This window comes from Euwallacea fornicatus, chromosome 12 (assembly GCF_040115645.1).
Source record: "Euwallacea fornicatus isolate EFF26 chromosome 12, ASM4011564v1, whole genome shotgun sequence".
NCBI classification, from domain to species: Eukaryota; Metazoa; Arthropoda; class Insecta; order Coleoptera; family Curculionidae; genus Euwallacea; species Euwallacea fornicatus.
The window spans coordinates 4,714,875-4,736,787 of NC_089552.1; the positions used below are offsets into that span (position 1 = coordinate 4,714,875).

The window sequence follows — 21,913 nt, forward strand, 5'->3', positions numbered from 1 at the left end:
GTTAAAGATCATTCTGAAGATGATTAAACAAAGCGCATGCTTAACTTAAGTACCGCGTTGTTTGTTGGTCAATCTTGTAACTACTTTAATTTTTCATGCGAATTATGTTATCCTGTCGAAAAAGTTGTTCAGCAAATTATTCACTTGGTATGACTTTTTCGTAGTAGGTTGGAGAACGGGGTAAGACCATGAATAGTAGTATCACAAGGTAAAGACTTAAATTTAAATAATTGGAGAATTCCAAAGTAGGTAATTAATTTTATATTGCTTGAAATTCTTCATTTTATTTGAAATCAGCAACAGAGTGGTACAGATTCTTTCTCTACTGGCTTCAGTTGATAGATGATCAAAAGCGTTAAAAGTGCAGTCAAGCAAACGTGTCAACAGTAAGGAGGTTGATGCGTTCTTCAAATTTCTTAATCAAGCGAAAGCAGCGAACATAAAAAAAAGTTACTATCAAGAACTTTAGATGAAACCAATTTGGACCACCACGAAAAAATTTGTTAAACATCGTTCAAAAGGCAGATAAACGGAACACTGAGGCAATTACCAAGGAAGGAGTTTTTAGGAACATCAAGTCATTTGACTTTATAAATGATTAACTATGTTTCTACTAATAGTAGTGTGTTTTTTTTTTAATTTTTAGACAAAGGAGACTGTTTTAGTACCGAGGTAGCCTATGAAATAAGCTTCGACTGACATGTGACACATTGCACTTCATTTGTCATCCTTTTGCTTGAACTGGTTAACAGAAATAAAAACTTGTGACGCCATGGTCCTTACACATTTTAAGGCTTTATATGGAAATTACGGGAAATAACCAGTTCTGTTGTGTACTTCAATACTCTAACGAGATATCAATCGTTTAGTAATGCACGTACCACGTGGCTTACTGTCACGGTGCTTGACTGTTTGATTTACTCAAGCTGAAGGTTCTTTGTGCGTTCTTGATACGCTTTCACTTATAATACCACTAGTGAATTATTATATTTACGTAGATTTGGTTGTGTTTTTTGACTATCAAATTGGCCCTCTATTTTTCTTAAGATATTCCTTTTGTATTGTTCATCTTTCTCTAATCGCCACTGCCTCATGGAGCTTTTCTGCTTGTCTATTGCTTTATTGTTATCTATGTTCTTTTAGTGCGACTCGTAAGTAAAAAGTATTGTATACTTAAGTAGCTTGTTGCCGAGTGGTAATATAAAACCTTTTCTTTTTTCAATTTGTTTATCTTTTCCTTCATCCATATATTTCAATGTATTTTAGAGCAATTTAATTTGATTTTCTTGTGTAGGTAGAAGTGTGGAGATGAAATTGTTTTATTTGACTTTGGCCATACTTAACATTTATTTAGAATTTGTTTAATTTGAATTTAGTTGCTTTACAATACAATTTTACGGTTGAAATTAGTAATTTTATGTTCGAAGAATAAAGAAGATTATTATTTAATTTGGCAACAATAAAGGGGTACGGTCGTCTTTCTGAATAAAAATCAGTACTTATATTGAATACCAACAAAATGTCTCAAAATCTATAATTAATAGCATATTATACAAGTTGTTTCCTAAAAATATGACGCAAATTTGACGGGTATTTCTTAGTTTAAAATAAAAAAAACGGGATAAAAATATTAAAAAACAGAAAAGTTATATTGTTAAGTGCTCTAATACTTAAAATAATATAGTTAATTCTAATTAATTATGAAAATTGCAAAATTTTCGACAGCTTAGCGTTGTATTCTAATATTCCTCGATAAAGTCCTCAAAGGTTAGAAATATATTTCTCCATTTCCTAAGCCATTGTGTGTATTGAATTTGATATGGCATCTTGAAACCAAATGGGAGCAGTTAAAATATGACAATAGCACTAGTTCGTAGTTTGGATTAAAAGTTATTATAAGAATAACGAAATAACGAGTAATAAATTGCACATTCTTCAGTAAAAGATCTTCATATCTTAAAGGTAGATTTGATTCAACCAACTACATCTGAAGATGAAATCCATTTCCGTTCGTCTAGCCGGAATGACTGAAATATTCCATTAGTAAAACATACGCAAAAACAACATTATACTAGGAAAATTTAAAAAAATGTGCGAAATCGTGAATGTGATTAAGAGAGCAATTAATTAACCTCATGAGAGTTTTAATTAACGTAAGAAAATGCGGCGTTCTTTTTTTTCGTAGTCACCCATTTCCTTCGGACACTTTTATGTAGGAGGATAATCAGCTAAAGTATTATATTGCTATGGTTATCTTTGCCTGGTGTGGTGGTTTTCAACGATGTTTACATTTTAAAAGACAAATTTCAGCAATATCAGCCGTTTTTTCGCAGTATTAGTACCCTAATTTTTGATTATTTGAATTCATAATCATTTTTTTATTATGTATTGTAATTATTCGATCGCAATGGAAAACATTTCACGAACTTTAATCCCATACTAACCTCTGTTCTACTGGAATTGAACTTATGGAACTTGGCATATATTTTTTGGCAATTTTAAAATTTACGATAACGAATCAATTATTTTAAAGCTTTTGTTTTAGTAGGATTGAGGATAATATGGGGATTAAAATTGTAACACTTGAAATCTTTTGTCACTGAAATTTGAATTCGAGAATCACCTATTTTGGAACATATTATGTATTTGATTTAAAAAAAATGGTTTTCATGAATATTCAATAATATGCTAAATGTTCTCTATAACGTGATTTGTGTAAAACTATTATATTTCCGATAACTCTTTATTCAATTAGATATATATATATATATATATATATATTACACTTACAATTTTTTATATTTACAATTAAACTCGATAGGTTAGGGGTCAATGTACATAGAATGACCCTGTACTTCCTTATTTGTCAGTTATTACTCCAACTACACAGCGCAATTACACTCCAAACATTCAATTTATAAGAAAAAATAAAAAAAGCTAAGACTTTATACCCTTCTTAATTTTTATATTTCAGGACAAGAAATGTGTGAAACGCATAAGTTGTATATTTTTTACATAATTTTTTGGTTTTGAAGCAAGCGCTAGGCAATATATGTAGAATGTGGCTTTTTCAACATATGACTAGAACTTTGTTTTTTTTTTTTTAGTTTGAAACCCTCTCATATTATTGTTTTTGTAACTGTCATTCAAATTGTATATTGTTTGACATTTTTGTTAGGTTTTTTTAGTCGTACTTGTAGCACAACAGACGAAACGTTTAGATTCAAAAATACGTTTTGGGAAGTAACAGTATTATATGCTCAACTTGGAACAATGTGCATTCTTTCACTTCATTATGTTGACAATTGTTATTATTGTTTTCACAAGACCTGCTACACCAGTATAATATCCGCTATATTGCAATTTAACTTTACACTCTACAGCTGTAAAGGTATTTTATGGTACAGGTCTGCTTTGGGCAAACTTAACGTAATGTTCTAGCATGCCAATATGAGCAACATATCAGAAACCAACGCTCTGGTTACAGAGTGATTCGTGTTATGAAATATGTGACTTCTTGAGTTACCCTCAAATTAATTAATTCTCTTTGGATTTAAAAGAAGAACAATCGTTTTCAGTTTTCTTTTTATTTCAGAACGAAGAAAAATGGATGACGAAGACTACAATCAAAAACTGGAGTCGCTCCAGCGATACGTTCCTTTTTTAGTTACTATGATAACTGAGCTCAAAGCTAAAGGAAATCGAGAAGCCCAACTAACAAAGATGCAATCTTTGTATAATATGATAAGTAACAACAAAAAGAAGTAAGTACACACTAATTCTTATAATAATTTTGGAACGCAAAGAATGGATTACAAAACCAATATCAGTTGGAAAAGTTTCTATAAGATTATATTTTATCTTTATTTTTTATTATATTGCAGTTTGTATATTACCGTTCTCGCTTACTATATTATTTAACATTTACTTTATTACAGGCTAAAGGTTGAAACACTTCAGAGATGTGAGCAAGTCTTAAATAACATTTATTTTAAAGTGGTATGTATAGGTTTACGTTTTTACTCCGGTCTTTTTTCAGGTATATATAAAATTATAATTTTAGAACCCTCAATTGCGTGGTAGCAAAATGGCCACTTTTCCTGAAAGCCCGATGATGACGCCGCGAAGTCCTAGTCCACTTAACAATCTCTCCTCAGCAAAACCTGTTACAATACCGACTGAAAAAGTTGTTACTCCATCCAAAGGGTAAACAGCGAAATTATATTTTCAAGCTTTAATACATCTTTGTACTTTTAAATGTTCAATCAAACACTATATTAGTAGTTAACAGCGTCTGTTTCTTTTTAGAAAAACTACTCGAAATCCCAGTACAGAGCGTCGCTCCAAAGTCGATATCTACAGTTGTGTTGTCCTCAATCCAGAGTCGGAGAACCGAATAATGGACACCCGTCTCCCTGACATGTCAAAACCGCCGATCAGCCTTGACGACCTGAAAATGTTGGAGGACGATGTGCAAATGAAAATATCTAATTCTGTGTATGACCTTAAATCAGTAGATGAGCTGCAAGAAGTGCGAAGACGGCTTCAGTTCCAGCTTAAAGTGGATGAGATTAATTCGGCCTTGAGTCCTCCAGAGGAGATAAACACCACTGTTCGTAATACCTCTAAACTTTCGAAAAAGCGAGTGAGCAGTGAGTCAAAATCGATCGAACGTAGTTCAAATATGGGCTCGAAGACAAAGAGTACTACAAACCTAATTAAAGAAGTAAAGTCACCAACATCTACTGTTCTAAAAACAGCAAAAATTAAAGGTCCTGCCGATACTAAAACATCAAAAGGTAAGGACAAACCCGACAATGTGAAGACTTCAAAAAATTCAGAACAAACTGATGATATCAATATCCATAAGTCAAAGGAAGAATCTAGTGTGACTAAAGTTATAAAAAATATAGTAGAATTACCAGACAATACACCTTCCAAGAAATGTGTGAAGGAAGTGGATATATTTGCAGACGTATTGTCAAGTATAGATAGTAAGATTTTTGATGAAAAGAAGAAATCTAAAAAAAGTGATCGAAGGCTGTCGACAACTCTTATTAAAGACGATAGTGCGAGTTGCTCCAATGCTGCATCACAAAATAGCGACACTAAAATGAGTGGGGACCAGAAAACAAAAGGTATTGAGTCTAATAGGTTATCCAGCAAGGACAAGGTAATGGGAGAAAGAAAATTAAAAACTTCGAGTTCAAAAGCGGATCAAAAAGAAAAGGAAAAACCTAAATCTAGTCATATGAAGGATTCAATAGGCAACAAATCTAAAGATGGTAAAACTGACAAAGATAAAACTCAGGAACTACATTCTTCCAATACCCAAAGCTCTAGTAATAAGGATGGTACTGGCAAGGAACTGCTTAAGGTCAAACTCAATTCAAAGAGTGATCATGTTTTATCCGGCGTAACTCAAAGTGAAAGTGATATAACAGTGAGAGATTCATATTCATCCAAAAATGATCCCGAATATTTAGATACTAATTTCATGCAAAACCGGGTTGCTCCATACAAACGCTTAGCTGATAAATATCATCCGAAACCTAAATTGAAAAAAATGGAAGGAGATAATGTTGAAATTGATAAAGCTATATCTGAGAGTATTGATAATGCAATGAAAATATCTCCTGGAAAAACTATTGTTTTAGAAAAATCTAAGGTTGAGACTCCCACTAGTCGAAACAGTGGAGAGCTTGGGCAACTTCCGGATATTCTACAAAAAATTTTCAGTAAACCGCTTCTCGGAGATATAATTCCGAAAATCGTTCACGATCCTAGGACTGCCCCATCGATTCGAGAAAGTAAATCTAAAGTTAACAGTGTCACACAGCCAGGTAGCCAACCCTCTCGACAGCCGTTGCATTTTGAACCCCCTAGATTTATTTCGCCGTCTCATGTCACAGAACCAATGGTTAGCCCAACTATCATAGGATCACAACAAAATCTGCCGCGCGGCGAGTCTCACACTTTGTCGAGGCAATACCCTGCATCTCAACAGTTTACAAATTCTTGTCCAGTGGTTATGCCAACTTCTCCAATGCCTACGAATTTTCCAATGCGATTTGATCCCCCGCCGGACGAAAGTCTTAACATGGATTTTACACCATCCACTCCCAGAACGGATTTTGACCAATTTAACTATAGCCCAGCTATTGCCGAACAACAAGTGTATGGTTTTGATCGAGGTTGTGGAATGTACGTGGGACAAATGCAATACCCACAACAACAGCGTGAAATGTTCAATCAATATGATAATTTTCACAGTTCTAGATCCTTTTACGGTGGTAATCAAATGCCTTTTCCTAATGCTCAATCATACATGCCCGATCAAGGCTATCAAGAACGATATCGGTGGCATAGGGATAGACGTCCTGGGGATCCCCGAAATTATCGAGAATATAGAGAGATGAAAGAGCGTAAGGAAAAAGCTGCTGCAGCTGCAGCTGAAGAGAAAAACAAGGAAATCAAGGATCCTCGTTTGGCGCCTAGAGAGTTTCGCGACGATCCAGCCAGTAGAGACTCAAAACAGTCTGTTACTGAATCTAGTAATAAGGACAAGCTTTCGAAAGATCTACGCAGCGGAGGGACTTCAGAAGAAAGTTCTGATCGTTCTAAAGAAGATCTTGAGTCGAAATCTACGCGAGAATTGAAGGAACGTATAAAGAGCAAAGACAATAGTTCGAAATACGAAAGCAGTAAATTCGATAAAATGTATTCTGTAACGAAGGCAGCAGTTCGTGGGCGAGTGAATTCCGATGAAGATGAATCGTTTACGTCTCCGTTGGACAGTTTATATAGTGTAGCTGAACGTAAGACTGGAAGGGGGTATGGAGTTCAATCATTCAAAATCCCTAGGAAGTCTAGGCGTGACGAGAAGAATCACAGGTGTGAAAAGGATGATCTAGAAAAAAGTAGTAGTACTAGTACAAAAAGGTCCAAATATATAATTAGTGATTCTGATGAAAGTGACGCAGGTGATATTGCTCCTGGAGGAGTGAGTGACTTTGAAGATGAAAGTAAATGTGAAGATAGTTCAATATCAGATCAAAATGGACAGCAGAACGATATGCCTAAAAAATTGGATCTTGACATGTCACGGGTAGAAGTGATAATAGATAGGAAAAATGTAGACGATTCCAAAATTTCATGGGGAATGAGTAATGTGGAGTGTTCTAGTGTGGATCGTTTTTTCAGCGAGTACTATAAAGAGTTGCAAACAGAAGCAATAGCATTGGTAGAAAAGGAAATTGAAATAAACAAGGAGATTCTGGAAACACATATCCATGGCGGAGAAACATCTTCGTCACAAGATGATTTCGAGTCCTCAAATAGGGTTGAACTTAAAACGTCACCTGTGCCTGAAATTGTAAATAGTATATCGAAACAGCAGGACGCAGGCAATAAAAATGAAGAACCGTCAGAGCAAAACATCTTGGCTCACTTTTTTGAAAACCTACTCAAAAGTAAAAACAAGAAAGATAAGAAAACAGCTTTGTTTTCTCTCATCGAGACATTTTCTGATAGTTTTGAAGGCAAAGAAATTCAAAAAATTCGAAAAATTATAAAAGTGAATGAAGAAGATGAAACTAGTGACGAGGAAAAAGACGATGCTATTAGCTCGACAATTGCTGTAGCAGAGAGTTCAATTAGTAAAGTTTCCGCGGATGAACTCCCTAACGTCGATTCTACTGAAGACGATAATAAAATACCTGATTCCGAAAATGTTGCAGACTCAAACACTTCACAAATTCAAACTCAGGTCAAGGACCAGACTAAAACAAAAGAAGTTTCGAAGTCAGGTGAGCTCCATATCTTAGAAGAAACTGAGATAGAACAGCTTCTAGAGCCGCTTACTGCTGAAGAAACACTTCCGTTGGAACCAGTGGTAGTTTCTGTTGGGGAAAGGATTAAAAATCGGAAGCGTAATACGCCTCCTAGAACAAAGAAGAAAAACAAGTCTGAATTAGATCTTCTGCATGCGGATATTAAAGATATGTTTATTAGAGATGGTGTTCTTACCGCTACTGGTAAAAGAATGTGTCGTATTCTTAAAGATGATCCACAGGCATTGATTAGAAATGACCAGTTACCACCGTTTGAACAGCCTAAAAAGCTTCGGAAGAAACCTGGACCGAAACCGAAGTTGAAGCCTTCAGTGCAAGAAGCAGATGTTGGCTCTATGAAAGCTGTTCGTGTAGTTATTAACAAGATGCCCGACGAAGTTCTTAATACCAGAGCTCTTAGAATCCGTAATTCAAAGGGTAACTATGCGGAGAGCGATGACGATGATAATATTAGCAATTTGGAAGGTTCTATTATAGATAACAATACAGATATAGATTCCGAGAAATCAGAAATAGATGCTGAATATTCTGGAGATTCTGAAGGGGACGCTAAATCTCAGACTTCTGGTGAAATTTCCAAGCCTAAAGGAAGACGACGTAAAGTGGCCAGGTGGGCTTCGGGAATCATTCACCGAGTTAAGAAGAAGAAACCTGTACAAGGCAAATCCAAGGAAAGTAGTCCGGAACGGTCTTCGACACCCGCAGAATATTCTGTTGGTGAAGTTGATGTTGACAAATTAGTGGAACCTGATAAAAGTTATTTTGTTGACTACGTTAACAAGAGAAAACTCAATTGTAAACTATGTAAGTTTAACGGGATAATGCTTGCGGCACATTATTTGAAAGAACATCCTCAGTCGGAGGTTTTGTGCTCTCGGTTTGCGCCTAAGATAGCGGAAGATGCAATAAAAGATGCTGTTAAGTATTTGAAATCTTGGGAGAGCATTACTGATTTCAAGATGTCCTCCAAATATAACTATTCTTGCAGAATGTGTGGTTATACCAGCACTGTGAAGCCTATTCTTTTTTACGAGCACGTTACTACTCATACTGGGGAATATCGTCATCAGTGTGGATTTTGCGAGTTCACTGCTGCCAACAGCAAAACAATGGCTGCCCATTTCGTCTCGTTTCATCCAGAGGAAGAACGGAGAGTCATCAAAGGTACTTACAATTCGGCTGTGATTTTTATTTATATGTGTGGGGAATGCAATTTTATCCAGCTGAATAGAAAAAGCGTAGAAGATCATGCTAACATCTTTCATCTTGGCGAGAAAGCTCCGATATATAAAGTCAATATGTCGGTAATTGTTGATCCACTTTTTGTGATGTCAGATATTACTGACGGTAGTTCTGCACTTGGCGATTCAGGGGAGGATCTTGAAATTAAGGGGAATGCTGAAGGTATAAAAGTTGATACTGCGTTGATGGAACCTGCCAGCAAGAAAAAACCGGGACCAAAGTCTAAGACGAAACTTAAAAAGGAGGACAATATTTCCAAGCAGACGACAGAAGAATCGAGCGATAAAAGTCCAGAACCGATATTCCGAAAGAGACCAGGTCCGAAGTCTAAAACTTTGCCTGCTGGTGTAGATGAAAATGTATCAAAAACTGCAGACGAACCTGTGGCAGTCACACCTCCTGGAAGGTTGCGTAGAAAACTAGCTCCAAAATCTAAAAACCAGAATCTAAACACCGTTATTAAAGATGAATCACAAGAAAGAGACCGCAAACAGTTTAAAAGCCACTTAGAAGAAAACCTTTTTGGAAAGGACACTGCTTCTAGAAAACGAAAACGCAGTCTTGATAAGTTAATATCTGAGGACAGTGGAGATGACTTGGATACTATCATTACCCTTTCAAGCAGAAGCAGCAGGGCCGCTAAAGAGAAGGCAACAGCTAAACTGAAAACTTTAATGGAAAGCAATGAAGGTTTATCCCCGAAAAAGAAGTCAGACGTCGAATATCATAGCAAAGGGAAAGGCGATGTCAACAAGCCCAGTCAAAGTGAAACTGAACATGAGGTAAGAGATAACAGGAGTGATGTTGATGTACGGAATAACGAGAAAGATGGCGAATATGACCAGTCAAGAGAATTATCAAATCGTGTGGACGAAATGCGCCCACCAGTTTTACAAGATCAGACTTTAGAACCTTCCGAGAAAGATCAGAATGTCTTCACTTGTGAAAGTGACATTATTCAAGAAGATGCAAGAAAAATTGAGGAAGAGAGATTGCAAAAGATGGATGAGCTAAATAAGTCCATTGGATCAAGAATTACGAATCTCGACTTTATCAATAAGCTTTCGAATAGACTCAGGACAGAAGAAAGTTCCGTTGATAGCGTAGTTGATAGATGCGTTAATATAAAAGAAGAGCCAATGGATATTGATACTACGTGTGCAGAAATTGTAGAACCTCATGTTACTCAGCAATATGACAAATTCGAAAGTTTTCCTTTAATAAGTAAAAAGCCTACTTTCGAGGAACAACCTGATCTGCCCCGCCCTAACATTACCTTTCGGCAGGATAAACCTAACAGCTTGTTTACGAACATGATTGAAAAGTTGCAAGATAAAATTAAAGAAGCGGCTGTCGAGCAAAATAGTTTAGCCGAAAATATATCGACTTCCACTTTACAACTTTCACCTTCTGATCGACTTTCAACTGATGGAGCGGCTTCATCAATTGCCATTGGAGATTTAATTAAAGCTGTGAAGAGCGGCAGTGACGTTACATACTATTGCAATGCTAACAAGTGCCATGTGATCACTAAAGATAAGATGGTCTTTCAACTTCACTGTAAATTTGGACATAAAAGTTTTCTTCCTAAGTCGACCTTGTGCGAAAAATGTGGAATAGTTGTTGAAGCAACTCAAGATACCACTCTACTGGAAAATTTATATGACCATCTGGTGTTTGCTCATTCAGATTTTATTTCCGGGTCTTCAGTGTTGAGGATGAGAAGACTAAGCGGCGATAAATTGTCAATTAAGAAGGAAAAAGAATCTGTGGAGACTTTGCCCTCTCTAGAAGAGATTCCTCGAGAGGGCACATCATCTGAGAGATCCGAATCGATGACTAGTGGAGGGAAGGCAACAAGTGTGTCTCAAGTTAATGAAGAATCAGAACCAAGTGAAGCCACTCTCGAACTTGCTGAAGATTACTCTTTTTCTTTTAAAATAGGCAATGTTATATCTTTGGCTGAGCAACCTCCCGAAGAAAGTTCGGATGCCCCGGTATCTCCTGTTAAATCATCGTCGAGTAATTCTAGAGTAGCACTACCTCCATTGAAGCAAGTGCCTCCACTGACAATTATTGGAGCTGCTCCCAAACACCAAACACCGTTGGTAGTCAAGGAAGGAAAACAAACGATTTCAGAACTGAACAGGCCGAAGAAAGCCCCAAAAGCAATGCAAAAATTTATCGAAAATCCCGGCGATCTCTACAAATGCCCGCATTATTATTGTATGTTCACTACCAATACCCGAATGTTGCTCACAGTTCACCTCAAGGCACACAAATCGAGTAGTTCGGCTATGGTCCCCTGTGTTTACTGTGATATGAAGACTCCCTGGGAACATGTTCCAGTGCATATTGACATACGACATGCGACTAGTAGATTCTCGTGCAGTCACTGCCTCTACAGGGCCATTGTCAAGGAATATGTTTGCCTACATTTGGAGCAATGCCATCCTGGTGCGGACTATACAGTCTTAGCCTTACCACCCCATAAGTCGACTAAGAAATTTGCAGTTGCAGAACCTAAAGTCGATTTTGAAACCCTTTGTGAACCATTCCGATGCTGTGTGGATGTAGTTGGTTAGTATTTTATATTATGTAAAACATTTTCAATGTCTAAAGCTACACTGCCCTCGTTTGCGAGTCTACGAAATGATGTCAAAATAGTAGCTAAAAATCTTTGATTGTCCAAGAACACTATATATGCTCCGTCAAGTTGATTCTATCTAAGACTTTTCACATCAATATGATGCTTTGATATTCGGTATATTATTTTTTCTATAAATGCCGTTTCGTAAATAGCAATAGTAGATGTACTTAAAAAAGGCACATTAACGTGGATGTAATTTGGAACAATATACAGGTGTGAGTCGTTCAGATAATCTATCTTCGTACTTAAGTTATCACAGACTTAGTTAAATATTAGACCTTATAGAACGGCGTTATTAATTTTCTGTTAGATTGAACATTTAGGCGTAGGGGGTATATTTTAACAATTGTTAATAACGCTAAATGGGCTATGTTCGATTCAAAAATATCGCGGTGGTATGCTCGAGCTTACTCATTTCCGTCTGACCAACAAAGTGTTAAAATAAGTGTATCGTTCAATTAGGAACCACTGCTGTTGCGGTCACTGGCAACTTCCATACAGTTGTTAGTATTTAAGAATTACCAGATAATTTCAGTAGGAACCAAAGAGATTTAAAAGCAAAGTTCTGAATTTATAAATTCTTCAACAGCAAAACGGTGGCTGTTAGCCGTTCTCAATTATCTAATAACCCGAATCTACGCAACATAACGTTCCTCTATTTGCGGTAAATGCGATGGCACTTTTAGTACGCAAGAACAGCATAAGAAATGACGTTTACGATTAAGTTATCAGTGGAACTAAATTGTTTTGACATCATTTCTTCCACATGACTGTTCGTTATTTGAAATCGACAAATATTAATATTTTTTAGGATCAGACCCAGTGGAATACTTATTTGAAACCGAATTTGCTCAGCATTTGGGCACTGTACATGCAAACGAGATACTGCGATGTGGTTATAAAGGCTGCTATCATACTATGCGCAGTTCAATGATGCTTACCCATTGGTCACAATATCATGGAGTGTGCTCCTACCAATGTGCTTATTGCAAGACGAGTAACAAAGATATATCGAAGTTGTATATTCACTTCTCGCAAATTCACGCCAATTTGATGCCTTATATTCTTGTTAGGAAGAATGATTTTTTGCCGCAAGTAAGTATACATTTTTAAATGATATGACATTTGAAGAAGCAATCTCTAGGCCATATAATACAAACATACTTGCACGTATCGTATCCCAGCACTGCTTAAAAGGTCTAAACCAAAATGTTGGGTAATTCGGTTTTCAGTTTTTAGACTTCCCTGGATATCTACTACAAATTATTTTTCAATATAAGTCGCATAGCGAATGTTAATAGAAAATGTCATATTTTTATTACTTTGCGCCGAGAAAATGAGGGAAAAATTTTAATGAATGCTTCTGCTGTAACGTTCAGATCAATCAAACTCTATAGATCTATAGATTACTCGTCGATAGGTTACAAAATCGTTTTATGATATTAAAAAAAAATAGGATAGACATGTATAAGGGACAAAATAACTGAAGATGCTTGTAGAGTTTATATTATATAACAAACACTATTACTGTCTATAAATTAAAACCAACTTTATTTAGTAAAAAGCGTATCTTGATAATTCCCAACTGCCTAATTGAATTATATATCGATTATCATATTAATATTTATTTACCTATGTATATATATACATATATGCACACATGCATATCATTATTACCATTCATAGCTAACTTAATACGTATTCGTTTACTCATCGGCTTGTTGATAAGATTACCGCCGTGGGTGCAGCTATATTTTCTATGTGTGTACGGTCACGTACGTTTCATTACGTAAAGGTGTAAAATTGTTATTTTTAATAAGTTTATCTGCTTAGTCAATTGCGTATAAGTTTCAAGATAGTGGTTTGCATATTTACAAGCATTCTATAAAGGAAAATCTATAAATATTCTATGAATTGAATATGTTAATTAATAGTGGTGATACTATATGGTTTGTTTTTAATTTTCCAGCATAGAGAATTACGTTTCACGGAAGAGGCCTTCCGTCATTTAGGTCACCAAAAACAATTTCCGACCGGTCTTCTAGCTGCAATAGGTAAGCGCCGGCAACGGTCCATCAGACTTATACAATTTTCTTCGAGTAACCTTCCCGCTGAAGAATTAACCAATGCAGCTGAATGGGCTCCACATTTATCACCAACGACAAGCGCCCAACTTAATTCTTCCTTACTCGTTAATTCTACGAAAGTTATTCCAAATGTTCAAAAGTTGCCTTCAACTCAAACTGCAACGACAACCTCACAAATTCTCTTGTCGCATAATACAGTCTTGAACAAGATTATTATGGCCTCAACTCCAAGAACTAACGACACAAGACTTTTGTTGCTTTCCACTCCCTTATTGCCTTCAAATACAGTGCCGTCAGTTACCTCCACAGCTTCAATTAGTAAGGTTCTAGTACAGACGTCAACGGCAAGTAAAGAAAATTTACTGCAGCAGAGTGCACCTAAGGATCCTGTGCGTATCGGCGGCATCACCTTGTATCCAGCTGATAATAGCGGGGTAGAATTTCCAGTTATCACCAATAGCCCTAAGACATCAACGCCTAATATATTAATTTCTGAGTCAGTAAGTGAGTCTTCAACTTCTTTGATCAGTGGCGCACCTCTAAATTGTGATAAAACTATGTTGGCGGACTCAAAAATTGATGTTGCTGATCAAACTTCTTGGAAAATTATTGAGAAAATAGCCGCAGGCTCAAAAGTAGATAAAGTAGCGCAGTTTCAATCATTCGATGAAGATATGACTTCAGAAAACACTGCTCTGAGTGAAGATGATATATTACAGTCTGCTATTCAAAGCATTCTAGACCAAGATGAAGAATCTAATAATTCTCTTACAAAGCTGGAATCTAATCTTACAAAAGCGAGTATCCAAAATTTAATTGAATCTAATATCGACACAAACCCGCCTCCGTTGGTTCTGCTTGCTGGCAAAAACTCAGAGGTGATCGGTCCTTCCGTCGAACATATAGACATGCCTGGAAATGTTATGGAATCTGGCTTAGTGGGAGAGCAAACTGACCCATTGAATATTCAAGCCAATGACGAATCCAATCCTGAATTACCTTTCATAAACACTGATTCTCTAGATGCGCTTGTAGAAGATCCATTAAGCATAACTCCTACTTTAAATCTGGATATGTGCTCGGAAGAACCACTTGTGATAGATGAAAACGCTTTACTTAAAGATCCTCTTGAAGAATCTGTTGACAAGAATATTGATCATTCAGTAGAGTCCCCTTTAAAGATCACGAATATGGAAAGGTCCGTCTCTACTGTCTCGATTTCGGATGACGAGTCCGATTGTGGAAGTTCAGATAAGAAGAAAAGGGATCTGATGGGTAAGTTTTTTTTTTGATAAAATGCGAGGGGGATCTCTTTATGCAGAGTTTTACAAAACACCTTGTCTCTATGAGACAAAAATGACGACTTGTCAGTCACTTTCAACTTTCTTTATTTAAAAATTAATCACATAATTGCGAAAATCGTATTTTTCAAACTTTAGTAGTATCTGAGATACTCGGCAAAACGATTAAATTTGACATACCCTGTACACTATTTGGAACTAAGGCATATTATAGTTTTTAATAAAAAGAGTGATTTTGATCTTCGTTGTAACATTATGTTTATTATTTTATACTATATTATACTATAAATATCATTTTAAAAAATCTCTTAATACGCGGTGCCATATATTACTTAAGATTAAATATCTACTGACAATAAATTAATACACGAATTTATCCAAGACATGTCTCTGATATTTCAATGCCTACTTGAAGTTTTTTTAAATGTTTAATAAGAATCGTTTTTGCACAATTTGCAATACATATATAGAAAATTTGACGTACTTCAAAATTTGTTTGATATGTCTTGTACAAAAGATGGCGCAAATCTAAATCATTGTCTTAATAACAAGATCACGTAGCAATTTTCTAAAAGTTATTAATTTGACAGGTTATCAGCTATTCCGATGCGGCGCTTGTAATCTGTCATTTTCCAACGTAAAATCACTGAAGTTGCATTTAAGTACAAGCAGTACATGCAAAAACTCCGGACCTAAAGCTTTCAAATGCGTACATTGCGATAAATGGTTGAAGTCGGTTCAAAGGCTGTGTGACCATATCATGACCCACGGGATTAAGAGATTTTCGTGTTCTCTTTGCGAGGAGAAGTTCACTCTTGTCCAAATTGCTAAGTGAGTATAGTTTCCATTTATTAGACCTCTTTGTTTTTTGCGTTAAAAAAATATTTATTATAAATGCATTGTTTTCACAGATTTCACATGAAAAATCGGCACAGTATCCATATCCATCAAACAAGTTTGATGCCTTTAAATGCTGACCAAAATGATTTTGATGTACATGAGTTTGTTATCAAACCTACTCAAACCATTCAAGCTACCCTAAAAGATAAGAACAAATCTAGTTCAGACAGCCCCAAGTCTTTGGCAGAGGAGTGTTCATACACTCCAGATCAAATTGATACTATTCCCTCCCGACAGATATACAGTACAAATATCAAGTGTGGATTGTGCAATTATCAAACCAAAGTTAGGGTAAGTTTTGTGAATATTTGCAATTTATATTAGTTTATGTCAAGTGTCCAAAATATCGGTATTTAAAGTGGTCCTTACGTCGTTTTTAATGTTTTCAGATTTTCATATTGCTTTAATAATTTTTTTAAAACTTGTCTGTTTAAGAAACAGAACTAACAATTAATGCCACTGCAAAAATGGGGAAATCCATTATGCGCGTAATTATTAATTGTTATATTAAATTTGTTGCACATTTACCTTTTTTAGGTAAATATTATCCGACATCTTCAGATGCATACAGTCGAAAAAGCCGTACCTGATATCGCTCCTATAAATCCAGTACCATGTTTAGAAAAGAATGAGAAAATGTTTGACAAAATGATTAACTTGGCAGCTAGTTCCATAACAACAGGAAGAATGGGTGGTGCTGGAAAAGGTCCGTAATATGGGGCAAGTTGCTGAGTTTACTGAACATGCGTTCTAATTCTAATATCTTCAAAACGATTTTATAGCACTGTTCCTATCTTTTAAAAAATTGATCGATTTTAAAGAATTTCAAAATGACTGATAACTTCAAATACAATTAAAACACAAGATAGAAGCTCGTACGCCAGCTGGTATCATTCCAAATTATTAAGTTGGGGTGATTGATTTAATTACTATTTTGTCATTTAAATTGACTCGTTTTTTTTTATATGTGCAGATTAATAATTTACCTATGTAGATTTTAAATTTAAGCACAGTTAGAAATGCACGGAAAATTTAATTTGTAAAAGTGTTTTGCTAACCTAAACTGTATGAATTTTATCAGACTTTTTCGCCTTTGTTAATCTATTTAATCAAAAAGGCATCATTTAATATGTAATGCGTCATGTCATGGCTGGTCAACATACAATTGAAAGTATTTTTGAGCATATAATGATTGGATCCAATGAAATTTTATTTTAAACGATTTGCATTTGTAAAACCTCTGATACTTCATTTGAAAAAATGTGGGACCAATTTTATGATGGGTTATATGATGGTTATATTAATAATTGACCCATTTTCATTGTTATTTATAGATAAGGAGAAAGAAGAAGAAAACTACCCTGAATTTGTCCCCAGTTATCGTCGATATGTCTGTGGGGCTCAAGGCTGTGCCTATCTATGTCCTGAAGAGGCCAACCTGAAGCACCACCTAATCGCTCTTCACAGAGACGAGTATGACTTCACTTGCTCCCATTGCAAGAAGAAAATTGAAACTAGTGATATCGAGGCTGTGATAAAACACTTCAAGTTCCACGGACTGCATTTATACAAATGCCACTATTGCAGTTTCTTGCATCCTTTGAAGCATAAAGTTGAAAGGCATATTTCGGATGGACATTTGGATGCTACTGTGAAAGTTATAACTCTTAGGTAGGGAACAAAATTCAAATTATTTGAGTAGAAACAATACTTGCAACCAAGCAAAATTAATTATCTATTCATTTAGAATACATTTTAAACAGCGTTATCTCACTTTGGATTATTCGTTTGTTGTATGTTTTAATTATTTATTATTATCATCTCTAGTGTTATTTTTGTCATGAATGGTGAGAGTCAGTAATTTCACAAGAGTTTAAATTTAGATTCAATTTATAAAGGGCATTTAGACAACTGGTTTGTCGAACGCGATTAATCAATTTACTATTTTTATTTAATTTAATGCAACAATATATTATAAAAAAAAGACGTTTTCACATTCTGTAACTCTTGCCAGCCTATGTTGATATAACATTTTAATATTATTTTTAGTGGAACCTAACCCTGAAATTAGACCATTAAAATCTGAAACCATCTTTATACACATAGACTGAACTTTGTCATATTATGTTAAATTAATTTTACGCTGTCGTAAAGTGAACAATAATTAAATTCCGGTGGGTAGTTATCAATTTTCACATAAGACATCAGATATTAATATCTAGGGCAATGGACTCGGAACCTCTGGAAGAAGATTCTTCTACTATCGCACAATCTTTACCTTTTACTCCATCAAAGGTGAAACCGTGGGGCTGTTGTATGTGTAAAGCGAAGTATCATACCGAAGAGGAAATTAAATTGCATATAGTGAAGAAACACAATATAGATGCACAATACAAATGTACATTGTGTTCTTTTAAAAACGACGAAAAAGACAAATGCAAGGTCCATTTCAATGAAAAACATCTCGGGCATGAATTTGATATCATCTTTGTTTATCAGAAGGTATGTATAATTTATGGTTTCATAAATTGTTAAATTCATATTAAAAGCTTAGATCAATTCATAAAAATCAAAAACGTATCTTTATCATATTGTTGGAATAAGTTATGATCTTTAAAAGTGTATCTTAGTTGACATGTTGACTTCAAGGCAATATATAGTAGATGTTCTATTGTAGTTGTAGGATAATCGAGGACTTTTTTAAAGCAAAATGTTGAATAAAGATATAACACTTCCTCACTTTTTGGTTTAATCTACAGTCTTATATAGAATATCGACCTTTGACGTACCCTATTTTATTATTACAAATATGAATCATTGTATTATTATGCATTTTTAATTATAGACAGAAGAAGAGCCATTAAAAGAAAATACCGTTTCTTTCGATACTACGCCATTGTGGCAACGCGATAAGCCCCGAGTGCGTCATATTCGTGGTATACTTTTCGATGAAGCATCTCCGCAACCTACAAAATCACCGAAAAAGAAGGCACATCCTGTAGCTTCGCCCAAAATTAGTTCGGGACCAGCATCTAAACCAGTACCCAGCGGGTCGCAGCATTTCTCAACTAAATCGGCTTCAGCTTCTCCAGGAAACATGCAGTTCCGAAGTGGTACCACCACTTCTTTGGAGGATAGTTCCTCACCTGTAAGTGGGGTTACTAAGAATTTGTTTGACTGCATTGAGGCTGTTGTCAGAGGCAAGTATATCATATTGTTGGAAAAAAAATGCTATTTTATTAATTTTAAAAACTAGAATGACCACACTTTTAACGCTACTTTTAAGATTTCATACACAATAATAGTTATTTATGTATGGCGTGTATTATTCGATGGTTTTATGCGGTATCTTAGTTATTTTAAAGTTAGGAACATACGGTTTTTGCAATCATATGCTCGTAGTGAAACGTTAACTGACAGTGACAGAAAGACGATAATATAGTATAAGATATAATATAGTTTAGCAGAAAATCATCTGATAAATATGCATATTTATGAAAGTATTTTAGCCTTAACGGCTGCTGTCCGTTAAGAACCGTTTGCAATGTCTATTTTGAGGTTGTGTTAAATGTAAATGACAGTATGATGCGATGGGAAAAATATATAGGACGTCAAGTCGGATGTTTGTTGGTTAAAATTTACTGACTATTTATCTTCTAAAGCCAAATTCCAATGCATTAACTGAATACCAGTAAATAATTCTTTTTTAAATTTTCCAAAACGTTTCTAGTGTTCTAGTTAACTTCTAAGGCTTCGTGAATGAACAATTGATAGTAAAAGAGCTTATAACTCTAATTATAACTCATTTTCGAAAATGTGTAGCATAAAATATGTAGAAGTTTATATCTTACAGGAACGTCAGATATTTCTCTGAATCAGCCCGGCCCTAGTGGTATGTCAACAACCAAGAAGAGTACAACGTGTCAACAACCTAAGGACATTAAGGTGGACAACGCATCTATTGCAAACACTATTAAAGAAGTTTCAAAATTTGATTCAGATTCAGATGACGATTCCGGACTCGCAGATGGTGATGTAATTGCTGTCACGCAGCCGATAGATGTGATAGGTAAGCAAAGAGTTATTTAATTTCCAATTACTTACTTCTTGTTTTATGGTGTACTCTTAAAAGTACGTTTCTACGGTTACTATTTTTAAGCATCATTGAATTTGATAACTGAAATGTTAAGGGCCTATATAACAACTGTGACATATAAATTCAAAAAAATTAGTACAGTTGTACAGGGTTTTACCTTATATTTTAGGATACTTTTAGCACGCAATCTTTAATAGTTAAAAAAAATGAAATTAGAAAAATAAAAAAATATGTATTTTCTCGAATCGTCAGAATTCGTAATTCAATAAAACATGTATCGCAAATTAGACAAAAAATACCTAGCAACTGTTTTTTGAATAGCATATCCTGTATATTAGTATTCAATTGGATATATTTTTTATGTTAATTTAAGACAATATAAAATTTTTTGGCATATTCTCTAACGAATTTCTTCGAATTTAATATTATCTTATCCATAAGAACAATGGATCTGACTAAAGAACAAAATTGAATATACAAACAACCTTGAAAACTACAGGATAACTAAGTTTAAAGATTTTACACAAATTTTGTCACTAACAAAAGCCACGGATTTTTGTGGCCTTTAATTCGCAAAAAGTCGTATTTAAATAATTAATTTTTAACGTTACTCATCTAGAAATAGCACATTTTTATAATACCGTTTTGATGAAGAAAAATGTAAAATTGCCATGCAAGAATAATTCAACTCTTTTCTTTATCTTGTAGTCATCGATTCAGAGGAGAGCGATTTAGAGTGCAATCGAGACGACAACTCACAGAATATCTCGAATTTGGACGATACACCGAAAAGTAAAGATAAAGATAGTAAAACGAATCCTGTGGCTAAGAATCGGAAAAATAAACGGCCTGGCAGCGACTTATTCACGGAAGCCGTTAAGATTGCTAAAATTGAAGATGATGATGAAATTATGGTAATTTCTCTATTTTCACCATTTTTAAATAAACTGCTAAGTTCAAAAAGCAAGTTGAACGTTTGGTGTCATAATAAACTTATGATAATTTCGAAGTTCATTCGATTACGTTATTTTTTGAACTGTGTGTATTGCATTTCAAATTGTTGTACTTTAGGCAGAATCATGTAGCAGGCAAAATTTGCTAGCTATGTACGGTCCATTGGGCACTCCCAATAACAAACAATGGAAGTGTCCCAGGTGCCAACAATTCAAATCAAAGCGTGTTGGTGACTTCATGTTTCATCTTTACAAAGATTTGAACACTTACCGGTTAGTATTTGATTTAAAAATGAATGTTACAAAATGTGGATAGAAATATATGATTTTACAATGTTATGTTTCTCGATCTTTATTTAGGTTTCGCTGCAAGTTGTGTTCTGACTTATGTATTACATACAAGTATATGCAGGAACATTTGAAGATGCATCATTCCGGTGCTACAGATAGCGATGTTGAAGAATTGCCATCCAACATCAAGCTAGATACGTGGATTCATATGGTGATTAGAGAACAGAGCAAGCTGATTTTGGAAAAATCCACTCTGTTCCAGAAAAGACCAGTAATTGAACCCACGGACATCACATGTTACTTTTGTAACGACAAGTAAGTGTGTTATTTAAATAAACTAATATTTCTTGATTATTATGAAAATAAAACAAAAAGGTAAAAAGAAACATGTCGGTCTCATCAATCAATCCGCGAATCTTCGAATCAGAATTTAATAATTTATTGAAGTATAAATAGTGGTCTACAGGGTTTGGCAAATAAACACAAGTAATATAAATGATCGATAAAGAGCAGGTGCGGTATTTTGACTTGACAGTATTT

The 21,913-nt window shown here is 35.0% G+C and overlaps 2 protein-coding genes across 6 annotated transcripts in view; one reads left to right on the forward strand and one right to left on the reverse strand.

Annotated features, from left to right (window-relative positions):
• The window catches only part of LOC136342547 (eukaryotic translation initiation factor 4E transporter-like), a 102,692-nt gene that overhangs the window by 31,647 nt on the left and 49,132 nt on the right, over nucleotides 1-21,913 (reverse strand). The gene's annotated exons all lie outside the window — the stretch shown is intronic.
• Nucleotides 1-21,913, forward strand: part of LOC136342543 (uncharacterized) — a 30,852-nt gene that overhangs the window by 6,737 nt on the left and 2,202 nt on the right. For all 5 annotated transcript variants that reach the window (XM_066288456.1, XM_066288453.1, XM_066288454.1 and 2 more), the window contains 16 exons: nucleotides 3,596-3,764; nucleotides 3,939-3,999; nucleotides 4,064-4,206; nucleotides 4,309-11,675; nucleotides 12,557-12,840; nucleotides 13,715-15,107; nucleotides 15,724-15,964; nucleotides 16,045-16,324; nucleotides 16,571-16,739; nucleotides 17,368-17,704; nucleotides 18,256-18,535; nucleotides 18,879-19,233; nucleotides 19,887-20,102; nucleotides 20,838-21,043; nucleotides 21,201-21,355; nucleotides 21,443-21,688. In XM_066288456.1, coding sequence (XP_066144553.1) covers nucleotides 3,607-3,764; nucleotides 3,939-3,999; nucleotides 4,064-4,206; nucleotides 4,309-11,675; nucleotides 12,557-12,840; nucleotides 13,715-15,107; nucleotides 15,724-15,964; nucleotides 16,045-16,324; nucleotides 16,571-16,739; nucleotides 17,368-17,704; nucleotides 18,256-18,535; nucleotides 18,879-19,233; nucleotides 19,887-20,102; nucleotides 20,838-21,043; nucleotides 21,201-21,355; nucleotides 21,443-21,688 — 11,891 coding nt within the window. In that variant the 5' untranslated portion in view covers nucleotides 3,596-3,606. The remainder of the gene's footprint in view (nucleotides 1-3,595; nucleotides 3,765-3,938; nucleotides 4,000-4,063; nucleotides 4,207-4,308; nucleotides 11,676-12,556; nucleotides 12,841-13,714; nucleotides 15,108-15,723; nucleotides 15,965-16,044; nucleotides 16,325-16,570; nucleotides 16,740-17,367; nucleotides 17,705-18,255; nucleotides 18,536-18,878; nucleotides 19,234-19,886; nucleotides 20,103-20,837; nucleotides 21,044-21,200; nucleotides 21,356-21,442; nucleotides 21,689-21,913) is intronic.